The sequence below is a fragment of the Aythya marila genome (assembly GCF_965140915.1).
Source record: "Aythya marila genome assembly, chromosome: 2".
Classification (NCBI taxonomy): domain Eukaryota; kingdom Metazoa; phylum Chordata; class Aves; order Anseriformes; family Anatidae; genus Aythya; species Aythya marila.
Window position 1 is genome coordinate 11,071,066 of NC_139043.1, and position 20,944 is coordinate 11,092,009.

The window sequence follows — 20,944 nt, forward strand, 5'->3', positions numbered from 1 at the left end:
AGTGTTACATCCAGCTTAGACCTGTTGGCTCCAACACAGGCAGGTCCACTTCTCAGTGGGGACATCCCCAGAGCACAGCTTCTCTACTTTTCATGTGTACATACAGCTGTATAAGTTCAAAAAAGTCCACTTATGTTCAAAAGTCCACTTATTATGTTCCACTTACCGAGTTCAAAAAAGTCCACTTATCACATGTAAAATATACCAGCAACATATTTTGATAATTGCTGTGCTTTGTGCAAATCCTTTAATGACTACCACAACTATATGGTGAAATAAGTCTGCCTTTAATACCTTGCCTTATCTCCCTGTCTATTCCTATGGTGTGGGGAAGGATGTGCATGAGGAGACAGCATGCACAACACATGGTACCCAATAAAAGTCACTTGTGGTTAAAGAAGATTGTGGCAGCTCTGAAAAGGATATATTTCCTGAGAAAAGCAGCAGAAAAGAGGAGGGTATAATGTGTTCCACCTTTATTTAATGAGCTGTTGGTTGGACCACAACAGTGTAAGTGCCCCGTTGTACGTAACAACTGGAAAGGATGACTGGAAGAATTAGATGACACCTGCTGCTGCTAAGCCACAATGTCTCGTTTTTAAGAATAGTGCTCCCTACCTTCCGCCAAGGCTTAAGGACCTCTCAGTGAAAGACTGCAGGGAAGAGTAAATCTAAGGAAAAGAACATTATCAGCTGCTTCTGTGAGTTGTTTTTCACTTTTATTTTAAATTGGGAAGAGAATGAGCACATCAGGAAAAGAAAAGCAAGAAAATCAACAAGAAACACAGAAAAAGCATATGATAAACGAGCCATGAAGCTGAAGGACCAAAACAGAGGAATATTATAACACTAACATCAAACCAGAAAACAATTTCTCTTCTGTGAAGTCATTATTTTAAAGTAGAAGGTTTAAATTCTTTCTTATAATTAAACCCCGATGAAAAGTTTTATGCAAAAAATATCAGACTAAGAAAAAAAAAAAAAAGCAATGTAAGTCTTTACCTAACAGCATGTCCTCAAGATAAATTCCTACCTGATCACTCCGCACCAGTCCTGTTCATGTACACAGGACTGAACATGTTCACTGACAGTTTGCTTTTCTTATCCAACAAACAGGGAAAATTCTTGGTTTTCACTCAAATGATAGAAAGTAGATATCAAGCATAAAAAAAACAACCTTTCCTATCTTTTTTTGAAAAGCTCTACAGCAATTTTCTGAAGAGAATAAATTTTGCTGATTAAGACAGGAGGAATTGTGTTTTACTGGATTTAGGATTGTGTTTTCTTTTTTGCTACAAGCATTACGAGGGAGATGAGGTTTAACTACCAAGTTCTTCAAAAGATTTTTTTAAGGAGAATCACTGAAAAAGTCATTTTTAAAATGCTTAGTGACAGCTGGACACTGAATCCTAACTTGCCAACTCTTGGATTTCTTTTTTGATGCTTTTTTGATGGAAGAGGCAAAGCCCTCAGCATAATTAAAACACACTTTGCAGTGTTTTCATTTTCAAACGAGTCCATGGGAGTCCAGGAATTAAATTGTTTTCTTAATAAAGCACATGCCTGATATGTTTATTTGTCGGGGGTTACTGTGGAATAAATCAAACAGGACTCTTAAAAAAAAAAAAAAGCAAGAAAAAAAAAAAAGCAGGAAAGATAAAACAATGGAAAAGATAAGAAACTGATTAAACAATGGGGAAGCTGGGCAGAAGGAACATGCACACCTGCTCCCAGGCAGCCTGCTCTTTGGCTGTTCCGAAAACATTGCTCAGTCAGGGGCTATCAAACCAAGACAGGAGACACATCTAAAAAAGGCTGAAGACGCCACGCAGAGATGGTCCACGAACTACCACCAAGAGCATTCAGGCTTTTGGGGAGAGAGGAATAAAAGGCAGCAGGAACAGTCCAGCTTGGGTGACAAATCTTTTGACAATGTTCACTCCCAAGAATAAAAACGCTGCTGGTGAAATGACGTGTATCTAAGCACTTAAAAAAGGGCTAAGGATTAGGAGGAGGGAAGAAGACAATAGATTGCATGGTCTTCTTTTTGAATGAAAACCTATCGATGGGTTCTGAAGATACTCTTCAACCCATTTTGACATTCTTGTCTACAGCTGGACTTGTTAACAAACAGCACTGAAGCCATTCATACCCAGAGGCTTAGTCTCCTGGTTTAAACCTAAACTGAAACATACATATCTGACCAAAAGGAGACTCTGGTGATTCATTTCTCATCAATTTGAGCTCGAGTGCAGTAGTTCGTTGCCTGTAGCTTGGTGAAAGATTGGCTATGGTGCCCGACATGTTGTATGTGACCTCTTCTTTCCCACTGCTTGCCTACAATCTGTCCCCTGCAGCTACTGAAAAAAAAAAAAAAAAAAAAAAAAAAACCAAAACAAAACACAAAGAGGCTTATAAAGTGAATGCAGAGAATAGTAATTAGAAGTGCCTTGTTCGTTAAAGGGAGGAAACCATAGCTGTGATACACACTGGGGAAAAGTATAATGAGGGTAAGAAGCCATACTTGAGTTCCCTTGGGACAGGAAACTGTTTATCCTACCAAATCCCCTCAGCACTGAGAGCAGTCTGTATTCTCCACACATCACACACAGCATCAGCAGTGAACATCATCCTAGCATTTTGAACTGTCTCTGGCAGGGTGATGCCCCTTGTCTTGCAGGTCTGACAAATGGCTGGACTGTCTTCTCGATCTACCCTGGTATACTCATCTTAACTGAACTCATCAAATTAGGATTGAACACTGCTTAAAATACAGATTTCTTGCTAATTTTTCCTGAAAAAAAAAATCCTTCAGGTACGAAGATTTTGAAAGCCACACAGCTGCGAGCTTTGATTAAAAAATAAAAAATAAATCAACTAATAAAGGACCTCTCCTATCTTTCCTCATGGTGTAGCATGCTGCAATTTCTCACCCTTTATAAACTTCTGACAGAGGTTCAAGTGCAGATATACCTTGACGCAGTTGCACTCAAGCCCTCTAAAAGGCTCCAGGTCTGTATGGAAAGAAAATGCTTTTAGGTGAAATGTGCTTTTATGAAGAAGTCTATGACATTCTAACTGCACTGTTCCAGCTGATAAAACGACTCCAGGTCCTGACCTTTAAAGCACTCCTATAGGTAGCAAAATCCTCACTGTTCCCACCTGGCTTTTCCACAGGAAAGACTCAACAGAAAATCTAAAGCAGTCCTGGCTCTTGCTTTCAGTCATTTGTTTGTCTCTGTTTATTCTCTCCCTTTACTTTCTATGACAGGACGGAGAGGACAAACATACTCCTGTGAGCAAAGTCTGTAAGTGAAATACAGAGGAAGTGGAGCTGTAAGAAGCAGCACGTGGTAGAGAGAAAGTTTCTCTTCAGATAGCTGATGAACTATTGAGTAAGAGACGAGGCCTCAGAGCAAAGACAGAGAAATTAAAAACTGTGTAGAGGAGAGTCCATGAGCTCAGATTCCCACAGTGATGACCCATGGCTTTGGCCACAGGGCTCCATAATCAGGAACTCTAATCTACTGCAAGCAGCAGTGAACTCTTTATTTTACCAGCAGGACGAATTGTCCAGGTTTCCCAGGAGGCACTCGGCTTAGCACAGTCATTGTTCTTGTCTGGTTTATCTTGTAACCTGGCACAATGTTCTGGTCCCTGTTTAACTGAAAAGGCTTAGGAAAAAACAAAACAGCACAGAAATACATCAATGCCCAGCACCAGCTCGTTAAGAACACCATGTACTAGCTCAGTACTAGCTGCATGGTCTTTCCCAGCTTCATCCCTCAGCGTGACCTAAAGGCTGGGTGTTCGACACATCAGTGCATTTGATTGTCTGTGGAAAGGGAAACAAGCCCACTTCCCGGTATCTGTGGCACCGGGCGATACCCTACCTGAGCTTGGACACCGCTCCGATGTGATGCCACTGGCAGAACAAACCAGCAGGAGACTGGACTCAGTAGTCAGCACACAGCCCACAGAGCTAAGCTGAGACTTGGGGGACTCGTGTATGCTCAGAGACCACTCATGTTAAGTGCACGGTGATGTGGGAGGGAGCAGCCTGCTCTGACCAGGGGGAATTGGGTGACAGACGATACCAGAGACACACCTGTGGTAACTGCTGGTAGGTGGGTAGCGTGAACGAGTACAGGTGTTCAAAATTAAATAATAATGCCCAGAAAAATAGAAGCAAACGCTGTGTCCCTTAGCCATTTATCCCCTAAATGTTTGATGACCTGACATGTAAGATTTTTTGGGGTGTGGTAGGACAATTTTTTATGTAGTCAGATGTTGGGTTGGCACACAGAAAGAGGGGCTGGTCAGGAGTTTTATATTGGCTTTATATTGTGCGCTTTATATTGGCTCTGAGTAAGTCTCTTTTGAACTTTTACCCCATTAATGCACAGACGTATGTGTACCTACAAGTGGTGTGATTCCTCTATGACAAGCTGCCCTCTCCAAGCTGTTTGCTCTGGGGAGGACAGTGTGTCTGGTCCTTCCAGGCTCTGATGAGGCCTACAAGCAAATCAGCCTTCCTGAGGCAAGAAGGGAATCGTTGCGTGATGAACAAGTTCACCCTCATCCTGGTCCACACATGGGGCAATACCACAGTTTTATACAACTCGTCTCTCTACAGTTGCTAGGAAAAGACCCTTCTGAAGTGTGCATCTTCATCTGGCACGGAGCATCATCCTGACTCGCCCTTCCCCTTACACTTCATTAACAGCGACACCTCGTTCTTTGCTTGGGCCAGGCACAGTGCTCCTGAAAGCTCAGGGCTGCAGCTGAAACATGTAAAACACGCTGTAAATTCCTAGTCCCAGACTCATGCAGCTTCCAGCAGGAGAATTTCTTCCATTTTCTCCTTTAAAAAGCAAAACCTAGTCAATAAGTTACAGTTGCATTCTTCCTTCATGTGGAGGGGTTTTTAAACCTTTTTTTTTTTTTTTTCCTATGTGCATTTCGCATGCCTCAGTGGCTTCCTCTGCTCAGTACTAGCTGCATTTGCTCCACTGGCATGTCAAACATTCGACGTACTGTAAGCAAAGCGATACCTCCTCACGGGTCACAGACCTGGTGTTAGTTCGGCGTGGATCATGAAACAGGGCACTCTTCCTGTGGCAAGCGTCAGCTAAATTAAAAATGTCTACACTGTAAAACGGTTCCTCACACCCATTGCATAAAATGCCTCAGGAGACAAAAGAAAAATGGTGTCTTCTTTTGTACCCAAATCAGATCTTGCGACTGCGTGTCAGGTGGTTCTCTTGCATCTAATTCACCACTCAGCCCTATTCTTTCTAAGACAAGAAATTAGGCCACTAGAGAGGTGTGCGTTGCTCAAATCAAGATGGCAGAAGTCTGTTTCCACCTACGTTTCAGATTACATATATTACTTCAATTGTCTTTGCTCGAGTCTTTCATTTACCAGTAATAATAGAGCCTTGATGTCTCTGTGTTACTCTGCTTGCTTTCCTGCTATGAGGAAAAAAAATGACATTTTTGATACCCAATCACCAGATGTTTAAGGATCACAAATATGGGAAAACAAGCTGTTGCCTATTTTTTGCTGTACAGGTGCAGGATTCTGATCAGAACAAGATAGGATTCTGATCATCTCCTACAGCCTGGTTTTCTAGTTCTGAAGTAAGGACACTTTCATCCCTCCCTTCAGGGAACTTACTCCTGAGAGAAAAAAACTGCTGGGAGACATACCTTAGCTAGGTGTGATCCGAATTCATGCCTTTCATCTGTTTGTCCCTTTTTATTTTATTTTTTTCCTTTGGAAACTCTTTCTTCCTTTGCTTTAGTAGCCAATTCCTGCTAAGGTGCTGATACGAGTGGGAGCAGGACAGGCCCAAGGACTCCGCGAAGGTCTAACATCCTCGCTTCTCATGGGCTCGGCCACAAATGGAACCGACTGGCTCACAGGATGGCAGATTATTAAGATCAAGAAGGTTGATGCTCTGCGCTAATGAGTTTAGAACGCCAAATGATTTTTAATAAGAGGTTATTTATGTACATATAATACATATTTATGTATTATTTATACTGCGGTAGAGGATCAGCCCTGAAGTCAGACATTTAACAAATGAGAAAAAACACAAATATGTCTCTGTTTTGGGGAGGCCAGCACCTGGGGCTGCATCAAGGGACACAGCTGGAGGGACAGGCAGAAAGAGGCAGCTTGCAGGGGGTAAGAGGAGCAAGGGCAGCGACTGCTGCACCACCACACAGTGCAGCACAAGACTTGTAACAGCTGAGTTACTACAGCGAGGCAACCAATGCTATGGGAAACCGGCCTCCCAAAGGCCACCAACACTCGCTATCAAAGGTGAATTTTGGCTGAAAATTCTAGATAAGGCAATGCTAAGGATAGCAAGAGCATGCTGGTAATTATACAGGGGAAAGGTTGGCAATTGCTGCCTTACAGGAAACTAGTATTTGAAAGCATGAAAGTCTCTTATGAGTTTAATCAGACCTTTGTTGTAGCTACCATGGAAACGAAGGATATACTGAGAATTCATTTCCTAATACATGGCCTGTAAATACTCTGAGTAGAGATAATTTGGTAGCTACATCTACTGGAAATGCAATCAGGACACACTAAATAGGGTAAGACATGGTAAATGTGGTATCATCAGAACAAAGTACGGTTAGGCTTTGTCTTTTGATTGTCCTAGGCTGACAGCGCTGACTCTATTGTCAGGGCAAGCGATTTCATAAAAATTGCTGTGTTCATCCAACACAGATCAGCCATTGGAAAATCATCTCACCCTAGGAATGCGAAAGCGAGCGAGTCCATATAACAACCAATCTGTGCTGTGGGTGATGCTATAATGAAGCAGTGTCAGAATACTTTCACAATATCTCCGGGCATTAAGATAGAAAAGCACACAGCCCGAACAGTGTGACACCTAATTTCTCTCCAGCTGCAAGCAGGTGTGCCATTAATTCTGAAATATGGTATTCACAACACTGTGAATACCCAGCTGAATGCAAGAACATCTGCTCTAATAAGACATTTATATGAGGGCTGTGGAGGTTACGAACAGAAATAAGCTGTTGCTTACATTTCAGGAAACAATTTCAGTGTGTAAGTTTCAGTCTTCGGGATGTTGTAAACCCATTATTAACCCAGTTAATAGTGGGTCTGGTTTTACTAGGAACAGGAGATACACAGATATGCAAGGAAACATTCTGATGACTTGCCATGAATTTGGGTCATGTTTTGTTGACCTGCACAATTTTTTACGATGAAATGTCAGCTTTTTAGAAAACATCTGCACTCCCACGAATACACCACGAAAACGACCTTGCTCTTCTAGGATGCTGCAGCAAAGAAACTTCACTGGTGTGGGAAACTTTACTCTGGGCACTCTGCAGGGGGCTGTACCACGCTCATGCATCCTTCAGCTGCTGCTGAATAACTACAGGCACATACGAAGCAACAGGAAATGTATGTTCCCATGCACTCAGAAACCTTATTTCTGAAGACAGAAATCATGGTTATCATTTTGTAGTTCAGATGGCAGTAGTGGCAATTCACAGCTCTGGGTGAAAGGAAGGTAAAAGCTGAACACACAATTGGGAAAGCTTTATGGACAGACAGTGACATAAACAAGTTATACAGTTGGAGCAGAGGATACAAAAACTAAACTGAAAGGCTGAACTCTTTATGACACCACTCCTAGTTTTGCTGAAAGGCACAGTTTTTGCTTTGGAGTCTTCAGGTATTATAATAAAGTTGATTTTAAAATGTTTTTCTCTAAACTCGGATTTAAAATTATATTAACTCTAATCACAAGTGAAATAAAAAAAAACATGCAAGACTCCCACTAATAATTTCCATCCCTGCATTTATTTATTATCTCATTTGTAATGCAATCTGGAAGTCAGCTTCACATAGTGACTTCATCTCAGGCCCCCTTATTATGCGATCTGAAGTAAATCAACTTTCTATTTGTTTTTCTCTGGAGATCCTTGAGTAATTTTCCTCAAGAGTTCTGCAATTATCCTTACAAATTTTTCTGCAGGGTCAAAAGCAAGGACATGGTCATATAAATTACATCTTTGCAAAAATTTGTTTTCAACCTGTTTTTTTTTTTTTTTTTTTTTTTTCCCTGATTGAATTGTAGGTTGAAATTAAGTTTATAAGCAAGCTAAATCAAATAGATGAATTAATTCCTGAATAAGTGTTCCTACAGACAGGTTCATTAATTAACTTTTCCAAGTATCCCTCACTCATCTGAAGAGTTAATAAATTTTTGGATTTATGATAAATGACCTTAATATATATATGTGGTCCTGCCTTGAACCATAGTACATTCATCATATTTTTGTCCCTCTTAATTCTCTGGAGTGATGTTAAATGATAATGGCTCAATAAAAATAATTCCTTGTATCTTCTCCTTCCATCCTTCTACCATACACTGCAACTTTTATATTCTCTTAAAACAATCCAGTTTTGTCTTCTAGACTACAGAGCGAGATCTTGAATACCCTCTCAAAAATGCAAATATAAACTACCCATATATTTCAGAATCACCATGAGGTAAGCTGTAAACATGCAAAATGTCAGCAACCTTTGTTATAGGTCATACACACACTTACCTCATGGTCAGTGAGGACAAGCACGTGGTAAGGCATGTATCGAGGCTGACAGAGTAGAGCAGCTCAGCTACCCAGGGTCTGCTGCCAACTCCTCTTCTAGGACCAGGGTCTACAGGGAATGTTGTTCATTGCTAGCTCCCGTACTTCAAATGTCCCCCAAACTGATCTTGGGACGATTTGTTTTGAGGTTTAATAATCTCATGCTCAGCATAAGCTGTTCAGCCTTTTCCCTGTTGAAGCACAGTGTGGGAAAGGTGGCTCAGGAATGTGAGCTGGGACAGAGCTGTAGTTGGGATGCATTTGTTTTGGCAATATCTCCCCAACTCTCCTATATTAAGATGTCTTTTAAAAGAAGTGCTGAGTGAGCTTGGAAAATGAACTGTTCTCTGCAGTGGTGGGATCTCTGGGGCAGGGGTTGGCAGTCCTCCAAGAACGATGCACTTTTTCTTTCTCATCTTCAGAGGTTAAATGTATGGGGGAAAATTCACCACCCGTGAGTGGAAGAAGGGAGATCCTCGCTCCCAAGAGTCAGGGTACCACAACCACCTCCCCAGCAGTATCTTTCCCCTATGAGACCAGCTGAGAGGTGCTATTCCACACATGGTCTGCTCTGTTTCTCAGCTCCCAGCCCTGTGCTCATCCTCTGTGTGCCTTTTAAGCTCTGTCCATGTGGTGCATGTAGCACATGTGCTCTCGTTTGCTGGTCTTTGCTCCAGGATAACGTGCACCCTGAGACACAGGAGCGGTGCAATTTCACCTCCGCTCCTACTTCCCACACCATTTCTGACAGCTGCAAAAATCAGATCTCACTGCTCTCATTTTTCTTAAGCGCTAAAGTTCCTCCGGGCGATGCAAAACACTGGCCATCTTCAAGGCCTCTTGGAGACCCCACGAGAAACGAGGGACTTCATAAACTCAGCCCAACCCTTCTGCCATATTCCCATCTCATCAGAGGAGAATTCTACAGCAGAAATCAGAGAGCCAAGAGAGGCTATCTCATTCCTCACACATACATGTGCATTTGAACATACAACATAGCATTCTTTATCACTTAATGATGAAAATTTTAAATTTCTAATTTTTATTGCTGCATACCTTTGTGTGCTGATGTCTTATTTTTTCTGTTTTTTTTTTTTTTTTTTTTTTTTTCCTTGACCAACGACAGCCGTGGACACTGTGAAAGACAGGCTCTGGCACACAGGGAAGTGGCTGGTTTTCAGCATTGGGATGGAGAACTGAGAATTTTTGCTCTGACACAGGGGCGTCCTTTAGAAAAATGAAGTTGTTAAGGACCTGACTGCTCTTTCTCCATGTATTGAACACCCAGCTGAGGGAAGATAATACACTTGTTCTCTGGAGAGGATTTAAAATAGGTGCTGAAGGTCTCTGCAAGAGAGCTGTTCCCTGAACCATGCCAGCCATGACTGGCTGGAAAACGCAGAACTGATGGAGATTTCTCGCAATCAAGAAAAGCTTTTCTGGTTGAGAGGATCTGCCCAGTTTAATTATGGCGTATTTCACTAAGAACTGCCACAGCAGCAGATGCTGCTGTACTGACCTGCAGCCTTTATGTGGCAGTAGAGCCAAGCTCTGCTTCAAGCAGCACAGAAAGCCACAGACACTGGGTCAAACTCAAGTAGCAGTATTAATTCAGGGCTACGCTGTGGATAGCTTACAGATCACCACTTTCAGCAGTAGGTCAGCAAGACCATTCCTCTATGAGCAAGATGGCCTGGATGATGGCTCTTAAATAATGGTGGCAGAAGCTCCAGTTTCTCCTGTGAGAGAGTGCAGTGTTAGAAGGAGCAGGTCAGCCAATGTTAACCAGGGAACAGGTCTCTGGTGGCTCTAAGGTGGGCATGTAGAGCCAACATCCTCCATAAAGCTCAGTGCAGGACCGAGTTAGCAGAGTTCATTTACACAATGGTATCTTACATGGTAAGACCATGACAGTCAAGCCATTGAAGTTTCCCACTTGTTTACTCCCTGTTACAATTCCTCCTTCCTTATCTCAGCATACTGTACCAAACCCATGGATATGCAACTTCCAAAAGAAGCTGAGAAACCTTTTTTCTGAACTGCTTCAAGGAAATGAAGCTGTAGGTGCAACTGTGGCTACATCTACACGGCCATTACTAACTCAGTATTCTTCATACACTGGGGAGGTGCTGGCCTCTTCTCCCTGATAACCAGCGACAGGATGTGTGGGAATAGCACAAAGCTGCACCAGGAGAGGTTCAGACTGAGCATTTGGAAAAATTTATTCACCAAGAGGGTGGTCCGACACTGGAACAGGCTTCCTGGAGAGGTGGTTGATGCCCCAAGCCTGTCAGTGTTCAAGAGACATTTGGATGATGCCCTCATTAATATGCTTTAACTTTGGTTAGCCCTGAAGTAGTGAGACAGTTGGACTTGAAGATCTTTGAAGGTCCGTTCCAGCTGAACTATTCTATTTCTATTCTGTTTCTAAATCTGTGTCTGATTTTGCAGAGTCACGTAACTTGAGCCAGATCAAGCCAGAAGCCTACATGTATCCTGCAGATAGAGGCAGAAGTCAAGAACAAGTCAATTTTCCCTTGACTGTTTTTTCTCATCTGAAAAGCCACTGGCCAGAAAAGCCTTTTGGCAAAAATTAGTGATCCAACCTACATGAATGTTTGGCTTCAGTGTCAGCTTGAGCCCCCAGGTAGTGTTATAGTACAGGCGTGGGCTAAGGAACAGCAGCTGCTAAGAGGAAAACATCGCCATGTTCTGCGTTTGGCAAACCTTTTCAAACACTGTTTCTGAGTGAGTAAATAGTGATTTTTTTATTTAGTAGTAAATAAAAAATCTTTTTAAGATAACATCAGCTAAACTAGTTGCTGTATTTGTATAAAGTAAATAATATAGCTGAACCCTGCACTGATTTAATTACTGAACTTATGGCATTATCTATTTCTTTAGACATCTGGAAAATGCTCAAAGAAGATGGCATCCCAGAACATAATGATTTCAGTATCACTTCCATATATAAAGAAGGAGCAAGGAATTTTTAAAACTATCTGGTTTTAAGGAATTAGACTACATTCCCAACGTAGGTTGAATTCTAAAATCAAATCATATTAAAACACAGAATGTGCTATGAACATTTACCGAAAACATAGCTTCCATAAAGTCAGAGTCAATTTTATTTAGAATAGAAAAATCATAGAAACCAGGTTTTCAAAATTATAGTGCTAAAAATTCTGTTACAACATTAATGAAATAATAATAATAAAAAAGACTGAAATGGGAAAATAGGTAGGGATTTAAAATGTCACAGTCTGACATTTTCCATAATAAGAGAGCATAAGTTGAAGGTGATATTAGTGGCAGCAATGATTTTGAGTCTCCAAAGAGAGTTCATTAAACAATCTTTGCTGACATCTAAATTTATGTAAAAAGCAAAGGCATGGAAGGAGAGTTGGATGATTTTCAGGGATGTCAGACTTCCAATTAGGAAAACCTTAAAAAGAAGAGACAGAAAAGGACTTTGATCAGAGTTTGAGTAGAGGATTTGTTTTCAGATGTTAATTGAAAAAAATTGTGCAAAAAAAATAAAGAAGGGAAATGTTTTCCTAGAAGTGAATTACTTATTTGTTAAAGACTGCACATTCATTTTGTTTTGGGGCCTTTCCAAGAAGATGTGCCAAATATGATAACAAGCACTGAAACTGGGTAACAGCTAGGATTTAATAATCACAGTATGATCAGAGCAGAGATGCTGAAGTATTAAGCACAGCAAAACAACAGGCTAAACAAAGGCTTCAAACTGAAGCAAATCTGAGTCTGAAGAGAAGACAACCAGAAGCAAATCTGACTTACAATTCTGTAACTGGCAGCAATAGAGTCATGAGACTAAGAAAGAAATGATCTTCTGGTCTCTGAGAGGCAATGCATAGAAGGCGATAGCATAACTCAAAATAGGAGCATTGCATTCCATCTTAGCAAGGCTCTTCAGAAACTAAATGTAAAGATGATGGTTTGATAACTTCTCACAATTGAAATAGAAGTTTACATTTCCTCGTGCTGACATTTGCTATGTACAGTTTCCTTTTGAGTGAATCAATTCTTGGTAGCTGTTCAAACCAATTTGTTGGAGAGCTTGGTGGCTTGCTGAGGAGTCATGTTATATACAGCAGTCAATGCAGGAATTGAAAGCCCTGCCATAAGCCCCCAAAATACCATCAAACTTTCCAGTTTTAACACCAAGGACATTTTCAGAGCTGCAAAGGAGACCTGAATTTACAGCATAATCCTCATTCTCCTCAGATTAGACTCCTCCAGTAACAACAAGCAAGCCTTCATGCTGAATTCCATACTCCTCCTTTCAGCAACACAACTGGTATATTTATTATTTATATATATTATTACAACACTTAGTCCTATTCCTAAACCTTGTACTATTCAGTGATCAAACCCAGAATAACATTTTAAATTCCCTAAAGCAGGGATTGTTTGAATAAAGACAATAGCTGGATAGATGGTTAGCAGAGAAGGAAGGCTTTCCACACCCTCACAAGCACATCCAAAACAATGAGGCAGAACTGATCAGCAGGGCAAGCTACACGATCAGCACATCAGCCATGGCTGGGCTCTTCGGAAGGAGAAGGGTTTAGAGTCCCCATAGCAAAGGAGAGTTTGGAAGCATCATGTGAAAGGGGTAATGTACGAGCTTGAAGAGCAGTTCCCAAGTCTGTGTTTCTGAACACATGTAAAAACAGAGGGGTTTGCTCAAAAACATGAGGAGTAGCAGGAGAAGGGTAACAAGAATGAGTCAGAAGGAGGCAGAATTCAACACTGACGGGGACTGACAGCTCATATGTAAGATTGGCAGGTGATCTTTTGGCCCTTCCTCTCTAAGCTACTTCCCTAAGCAGAGATAATTAAATTATTCTCTCACACCTTCCCTTTAAGACAGCAGGCAGCGACCGAAAGCAAGAAGCAGCAACAGCAACTCAGAGCGCTCCCTGGGTATCAGAAGAGGCACACAGAGATGTGCGTGATGTCTCCTTGCCCATCCCCAAACTGACTCATCTCTTAGTTTACAAATAGCAAGCACAGCTCCAGCAGACTACTTCCAACACACAGTCAGATACAAATGGTTTTAACAGAACTCCTCTGAAGAGTCACATCGTGGAGGTTTGATGACCATGGGTTGCACACCCCTGAATTAGACAGTTCCAAGAACAGAATTTCTACCTGCTTAAAAGCACTGTGTAGACAATTTTCAGTATGATGTGGGAGAGGCTTCTAGAAGTTTATATACCACGGAGTTATTATGCAGATCACACAACCATTATTAAAATAAAAAGAAGTGTTGGCATCTACAGTGTGAACCCCAGGTTTCAAAGAGAAGGGAGTTTTCAGATTTATCAGGATGGTCTGGATATTCATGAAGTTCTTTGCCAACATTTATCATTCAGTTTTGCTTTAAATCAGACCGGTGAGCTTTTTGACTAATGGAATGAATGAGTGATATGGCACAAAAGGGTTAATAAGGAGTTCTCTATAACTTTCCTCTTTTGTCAGCACAATGAGTCTGACCATGTCCAACAAGTTGTGTCTTTCCTCTAAAAGACAATCCAGAGCTTCCAGAGATGGAAGCCCAACAGAGATGTCCTGCCCAACAACCAGTCTCTGGCTTTTAATTCACAGCTCGCGAGCGTCCCTCTGCCACCATGACTGATGGGTGCTGTTGGTCATCACTCCCTTATTCCACAGCTGGAAGAGAGGCAGTGGCAGAAAAAACAGCCTCTGGCCTCTGGCTGTCACCTGAGGATGGCCACTTAGACTGCAGCAGCCCCTGCTGTGACTGAAATAACAGCTGAGCCCACCGGCCCCTCACCCCGTTAAGGTGGGTACCACGGGCACTTTATGCTTTAAAAGGTAAGATTCAGAGCTCAGTTATGTAGCAAACACTTCCTTTGCTTTGTGATCTGTCTGGAGATCATCCAGCCCAACTCCCTGCTCAAAGCAAGGTCACCTAGAGCAGGTTGCTTCGTGCTGTGTCAGGTTTTGAATACCTCCAAGGATGGAGATGTCACAACCTGTCTGGGCAACCTTTCCTAGTGTGTAATCACTTGTACATTTTTTTTTTCTTATGTTTAAATGGAATTTCTCTTATTTCTCTTTGTGACAATTGCCTCTTGTCCTGCCACTGGGTACCACTATGAAGAGTCTGACTCCATGTTCTTTACTGCCCCTATCAGATATTTATACACATCCCACTGATCCTTCTGTTTCCCAGGCTGAACAATCTCAGTTCTCGCAGCCTCTCTTCATGTGTCAGAGACTCCTTAATCATCTTTGCAGCCCTTTGTTGGACTGCGTATTGCACTAGTACTGGGGAACCCAGCACCTCACATGTGCCTCACCAGTGCGGAGCAGAGAAGGATCACCTCCCTCAGCCTGCTGCCAGCAGTCCTCCTAGTGAAACCTCAGAGGCTGTTGGCCTTCTTTGTCATGACAGCACATTGCTGACATGTTTACTTTGTTGGCCACCAGGACCTCTGCCAAACTGCTTTCCAGCTGGTCAGCTCCCAGCCTGTCTGTGTGAATGGTGTTATTTCTTCCCAGGTGCAGGACTTTGCATTTCCCTTTTTCACACTTCAGAAGATTCCTGTTTTCCCATTCCTCAAGCTTACTGAGGTCCCTCTGAATGGCAGTGCCACCATCTGGTGTGTCAGTCACTCCTCCCAGATTGATATCATCTGCAAATGTGTGAAGAGTGCACTCTTATCTCACCATCAAGGTCATTAATTAAGCTATTAAGCAGTGGAGCCAGTATTTATCCAGAGAACACCGCTAGTGACTGGTGTCCAGCTAGACACTGTGCTGCTGATCACAACCCTTTGAGCTCAGCAGTTTAGGCAGTTTTAGGTCCACCTCACTGTCTTCTTATCCTGTCTGTACTTCACCAGTTTGGCAGTGAGGATGCTGTGGGGAACACTGTCAGAAGCCATACTAAAATGAAGGCAGAGAACATTCACTGCTCTTCCCTCAACCTTCAAGGTTGTAGAAATCTATTAGGTTGGTCATCATGGCTTGACCAACCTAACAAGGGAACTTCGTAAGTTCATGCTTACTACTCGTAATCACCTCCTTGTTTTTCATATCTCCCAAAACAGTTTCCAGGATACTTTCTCAGATATCAAGGTGAGGCTAGCTAGTCTGTAGTTTCCCAGATTCTCCTTCTTGCCATTCCCAAAGGCAGGAGTGACACTTGTTTTCAAAGAATCAAGAGTAGCTTCACAATAACATCAGCCTCAGCACTTGTGGGTGCATCCCATCATGTCCTATGGCCCTGTACAAGTCCAGTTTGTGTAAGCATTCCCTGTCCTAATCCCCTTTCACAGAGGGTAGGTTTTCATTCCTCAAGACTTTCCCACTGGTCTCTGGGGCTTTAGATTCCTCTAGGCAAGTCTTACCAGTAAAGACCAAGGCAAAAAAGACATATCAGGGCCTTCCATGTCCTTTGTCACCCAGTCCTCTACCTCATTCAGCAGTGGGCATACATGCTCCCCACTCTTCCTTTTGCTACTTGAAGGCCCATGGAAACCCTTCTTGTTACCTTCACATTCTTTGCCAGATGCAATTCCAGATGTGCTTTGGCTTTGCAACTCCACCCCTATACACTGGGACAGTGTCTCTGCATTTGTACAATGATTTTTTCCCATGTGTAGGTATTATAAAAGTTTACAACAGAATTCTTTTAAACAAGGCAAAGCAAAGAACCAGCCGTTTCTATTTTTCACTCCAATTCTCTGGTCTTCGGTTCTACTTACCCGATCTGTAGCGCTCATCCCGTGACCCTGAGGACCTGCGACGGTGATATCGAGAGGAAGAGGACGGAGTAACAGGAGTTCGACGTTCTTGTGGTAATGCCTGGTCCACCCCTGCATTAATAAAAAAATTAAAAAATGTATCATCCTCATGGAATTCCAGAACCTTAACAGTGAGGAGGAGCTCAGACTACACTAGAAGTAAAAAATGACTATTCAGTGGCTAAACCAGGTCATGTCAATTGATTAAACAGTACTTGCCACTGCTCAGCCCTTCTGGTGTGCTTATATCCCTGGTTCTCTAATAAGATAAGCTTTATCCAAGATCATACACTACATAAGAAGAGCACACAGCCTGTAAGTTTAGGGAAGATTTTCTTCCAAGCAGGTGACCTTTCAAGAAGTAGTATTCAGGAAATATTTTAATATGCTAATAAAGGCAGACAATATTGCAATGGATCTGGAAGCTTTCCTGCAAAATGGTTAAAAACATTTCCTAAGATTTAGCCAGTGTGTATAATAAATATTTCTCTAAAACCTCATCCACTTAGACAGTATCAGTTGGTGACAACACAATATTAACCTATGCAAATTACATCCTTGGTGGAAAGAGTACTATTCAATATCTATGGGCATTTTCAGCTACCAAGGGCCAGAAAGTAAGCAATGACTGTTCTAAAAACGAGCTGAAATAGTAATCTCTTCTGGCAAAGCAATTAAAATAACTCAGCCTCATTATATATACCTACAGCATCTCTGCATGTCAGTTCTAAACAGCCAGTATGTAACATTCAAACTTTGTATTCATTCCTTTTCCTTATTTTTTTTTAATAGATATTTTCTTGAAGGCTTCTTCGAAGATAGTAGTGCTATAACTGCAGCAACATATATAAACACTTCCAGAAACTAATTTTCCTTCACAACTTCCCGAGAAAAGTGAAGTGAGTTACTTAAGCAGGACAATTCAAACAAACAATAGGAAAAGAAAGCAAACATAAACCTGTAATAGTGGCATAATATGCCACCCTGTTCTCTCACAGAAGAACCTGGGTAAACAAACACAGTAAGCAGTGCTTACAGAGTAGGTCTAATAAAGCAGAGCACTAGGCACTATGATTCACAAAGAAAAAAAAATAATAAAAACAAAAACAAGAGACCATAAAGAAATGAAATTAATTCTTTTGCCTTTTATTTTTTGCCTATAAAAAGCAGTTACACACCACGTATTAACTGTAGGGACAGAATTAAAAATGGCTCCTGTACTTAGGGTTGATGGTAGGAAATATCTGTTAAAACTACTTAATTAAATTATTAATTATTAAGTTCAAATGAATGATTAAAAAATTGAAATTGGATTCAACAAAACAATGCTTGGGAAATATGTTCATATTTTTCTACTAAAACCCAATGTAAAAACTTTACTATTTCTCAATTGTTCAATGCATGATTGTTGGGGTTGGATATGAGTTGGAAACAAAAATTTTTAGGTAGAATATAGACCAACAAAAATGTTACGTTGTTATGTTGACTTCAATGAATCTTAATTGTTTCAATGGACTATTTTAAAAGCATTTTTTTAAAGTTGGCTTCGTACACTTATTTCTTTGTGGTGCAGAAACAGAACTGAGAATATAGCTTCTCTCAAATCTTTAGGATATCAGAAGTCTTAAGTCTGCCTTGATTCTGTGGAGAAATACCTGGTTAGCTAGAAAATGTACTTGGAGTAAAATCTCATAGGTGCACAGAAGACAGTGAATCCATAAATTTTCTTTTACTCAGACTGCAATTAATAATTCACACTCTTAATTCAAAGAAAACGTCTTCATTGAACTGCTCTGTCTCCATACTACAGTACTGTGTAATTTCACTACAGTAATCTGCAATTTCACTTTAAGTGCAATTTCACTTCAAGTCTTTATATTCTTGAAAGTGTGTGAACGTAACTTCTCAACACAATCTAGAAATCTTTTTTTTTTTTCTCCTGAATTTTGTCCTTATTTGTACACTTGCTGTTTTTCTTTCTTTACTGTGTCACCCTGAAACCACCAATATAACACTAACAACAAACATTAAAATTACCAGTTAAACTAATCTTGATTGAAAATGTTCACAAAATTATTCTTCAGTCTGTACAAGATTGTACCCACAACTCCATCCTTATCCATATTGCCAGTCTTATCGTACAGCAATAAGATACTTTCTGAAAATCACATATACTTAGAAAAATCCTGAAAAAAAAAATAGCCAAAAATATGCACCTACATTTGTTACAGGGTTTCGGTGAAGAAAGCAGTGCCACAACTTCATGTGGCAAACTGCTTGTGTAGGGCAATGGCATGAGGACAAGAGCATACAAAAATCAGTTTGGCGTTGCTATTAAGTGCAGCATGCCTATAGAGAAAAAGGGGATTCCATGCGTCCTTCCAACAAGAAAGTTGCAGGCCTTAGAAATGCTGAGGGGATTTAAATTGTGAGGAAAAGCATCGGGGATATGCACAACTGTAGCAGGCAGAGCTTTCAGGTAGACCTGAGAACCGTTGAGCAAAATACATTGAGGCCTTTGTCTTCCTTCTGCTGCCATTTGGCTACAGGACCCCTCAGCTGCCTCAGGCAGTGCACAAAGCCCTTTCCAAAGCCCTTTTGCACCTCCCAGGGAAGGCAGGGCATGCAGGCTGGGTGCAGGCTCTGGGTCTGGTACTTCAGCAGGCAGCGGGAAGCCGGCTGGCCGGGTACCACCACAGGCCAAGCTGCTCCGGGGTAGGCCGCCCTTCCCTCTTCCAGCGCCTCACAGAGACTTGTCCTTGCTACAGACACGGAAATCTCCCATCTTATCTTAAAATGCAGATACTTTACATTAGTTTACCTCCCTCCTACTTTGTATGCATGTAGTATATTTTTTAAGTGAGTGTCTTCTGATACAATCAGTGACAGGGAGTCAGTTTCCTTGACAGGAAAGAGACAGCCCCAACATCGCACAGAATCACACAGAATTGTCTAGGCTGGAAGAGACCTCAAGATCATCGAGTCCAACCTCTGACCTAACACTAACAAGTCCTCCACTAAACCATATAACTAAGTTTAACATCTAAATGTCTTTTAAAGACCTCCAGGGATGGTGACTCCACCACTTACCCTATGCTGGTATTCATTTAAGGCCACAACGAACTTCATGAGAGTAACAAATACCTTCTGCTTTTGTGAGGTCTGCGGATCATTTGGTGACTTTATTTCCCACTTTCCCATAAACACAAAACCAGCAAATAAACCTCGAGCCAAACACAGAGCCAGACATGTACGTGGTTCTCCAATTTACCCAAGTTAACCCTGCAGTGACAGGTAGAAGCTCTGCATCAGCCACCTGCGGGGAGAAACCTCTCTTTGTGCTGAATTCCCTGACATGAGAAAACACAGAGCATTTGGAGAGACAGTAAGAAACCTGGTGATGGCTCCTTACTGAAAGGGCTGGAGCAGGACCTTGGGGACCCGCACCTTCTCTGTCCTGTACCAGCACTGCCGATGGTGCAAGACAAGGTACGCAACAGCCAGAACCTCCACACTGCCATTTCTGAGTGATAGGTAGGAGTGAAAGCCACACAGGCTAATGAATACCATGAAGTCAGTGAAGTGCTGCCAGAAATAGCGAAACAGGGTTAACAGCAGACCTGCTCACCTCCGTGAAGGCTCTGGCAGTACAGTGCAGTAACAAGCATCCTCTTTTCACTTGGAATTCTGAACATAACTAAAACCCCTAAAGTGATGGCTTTCACAGCCAGCACACAGGTTCGGTGAGTTAAGCGCTAATGCTTGTTGAAGTACAGCTTCAACAAAATGTGTTTGGGGATCAGTGGAAGTGGTGGCGTAATGGGCTTTGAGAATTCACACTTGGATCGATTCCTAAATTCAAGGAGGCAGCAGAGCAATGAATGACTTTCATTAAAGAAAGGACGGTGTCACTCCAGTGCCCTGTAGACAGACACAATCCCAGTCACTGTCAAACTAGCATCGTTCTTAATAATGCCATAGTTCTCTGCAGTCTTGTGGATAGCAGGACTTTGAAAAGTAAGTATAATTAGCACCACTGAAAGAATCATTACTAGTTACGAAGAATTTCAGCAAAATATATAGTAAAAACACATGCCTGGAACACAGTTATTTTACATACAAGGATGAGAAGTCAGTGCTTTGTGCTCATCACACTACATATAAGCATTAGAAGGTGCACTGGAGCTAACAGCCATGCTCTTAATGTAACTATTAGTTCATTTATCTAATGCTGCTAATGTGGGATTCAGCTTGCAGATTAAGACACCTATATTTAGGTGTCTACAAGAAGGTGCTTAAGCTAAGCTCCCATTTTGAAAAAGAGACCTAGACCAGGATATAGGACTCTAAACAGAGGTGTCCAATGTCTTTTTAGATGTAGAGTATGATACCTGCCTTGATCAGGATGGCTTGTGTCCCCTTTGAGTTGTTTTCTATGTGCTCACTGTACAGATGTCTCTTCTACTTTAGGAAATCTTGAGCAGTATGAG

At 41.6% G+C, this 20,944-nt stretch overlaps 1 protein-coding gene across 5 annotated transcripts in view; it reads right to left on the reverse strand.

Moving 5' to 3' along the window:
• The window catches only part of DIP2C (disco interacting protein 2 homolog C), a 311,140-nt gene that overhangs the window by 117,002 nt on the left and 173,194 nt on the right, over nucleotides 1-20,944 (reverse strand). For all 5 annotated transcript variants that reach the window (XM_082752327.1, XM_082752326.1, XM_082752324.1 and 2 more), the window contains one exon: nucleotides 16,416-16,526. In XM_082752327.1, coding sequence (XP_082608453.1) covers nucleotides 16,416-16,526 — 111 coding nt within the window. The remainder of the gene's footprint in view (nucleotides 1-16,415; nucleotides 16,527-20,944) is intronic.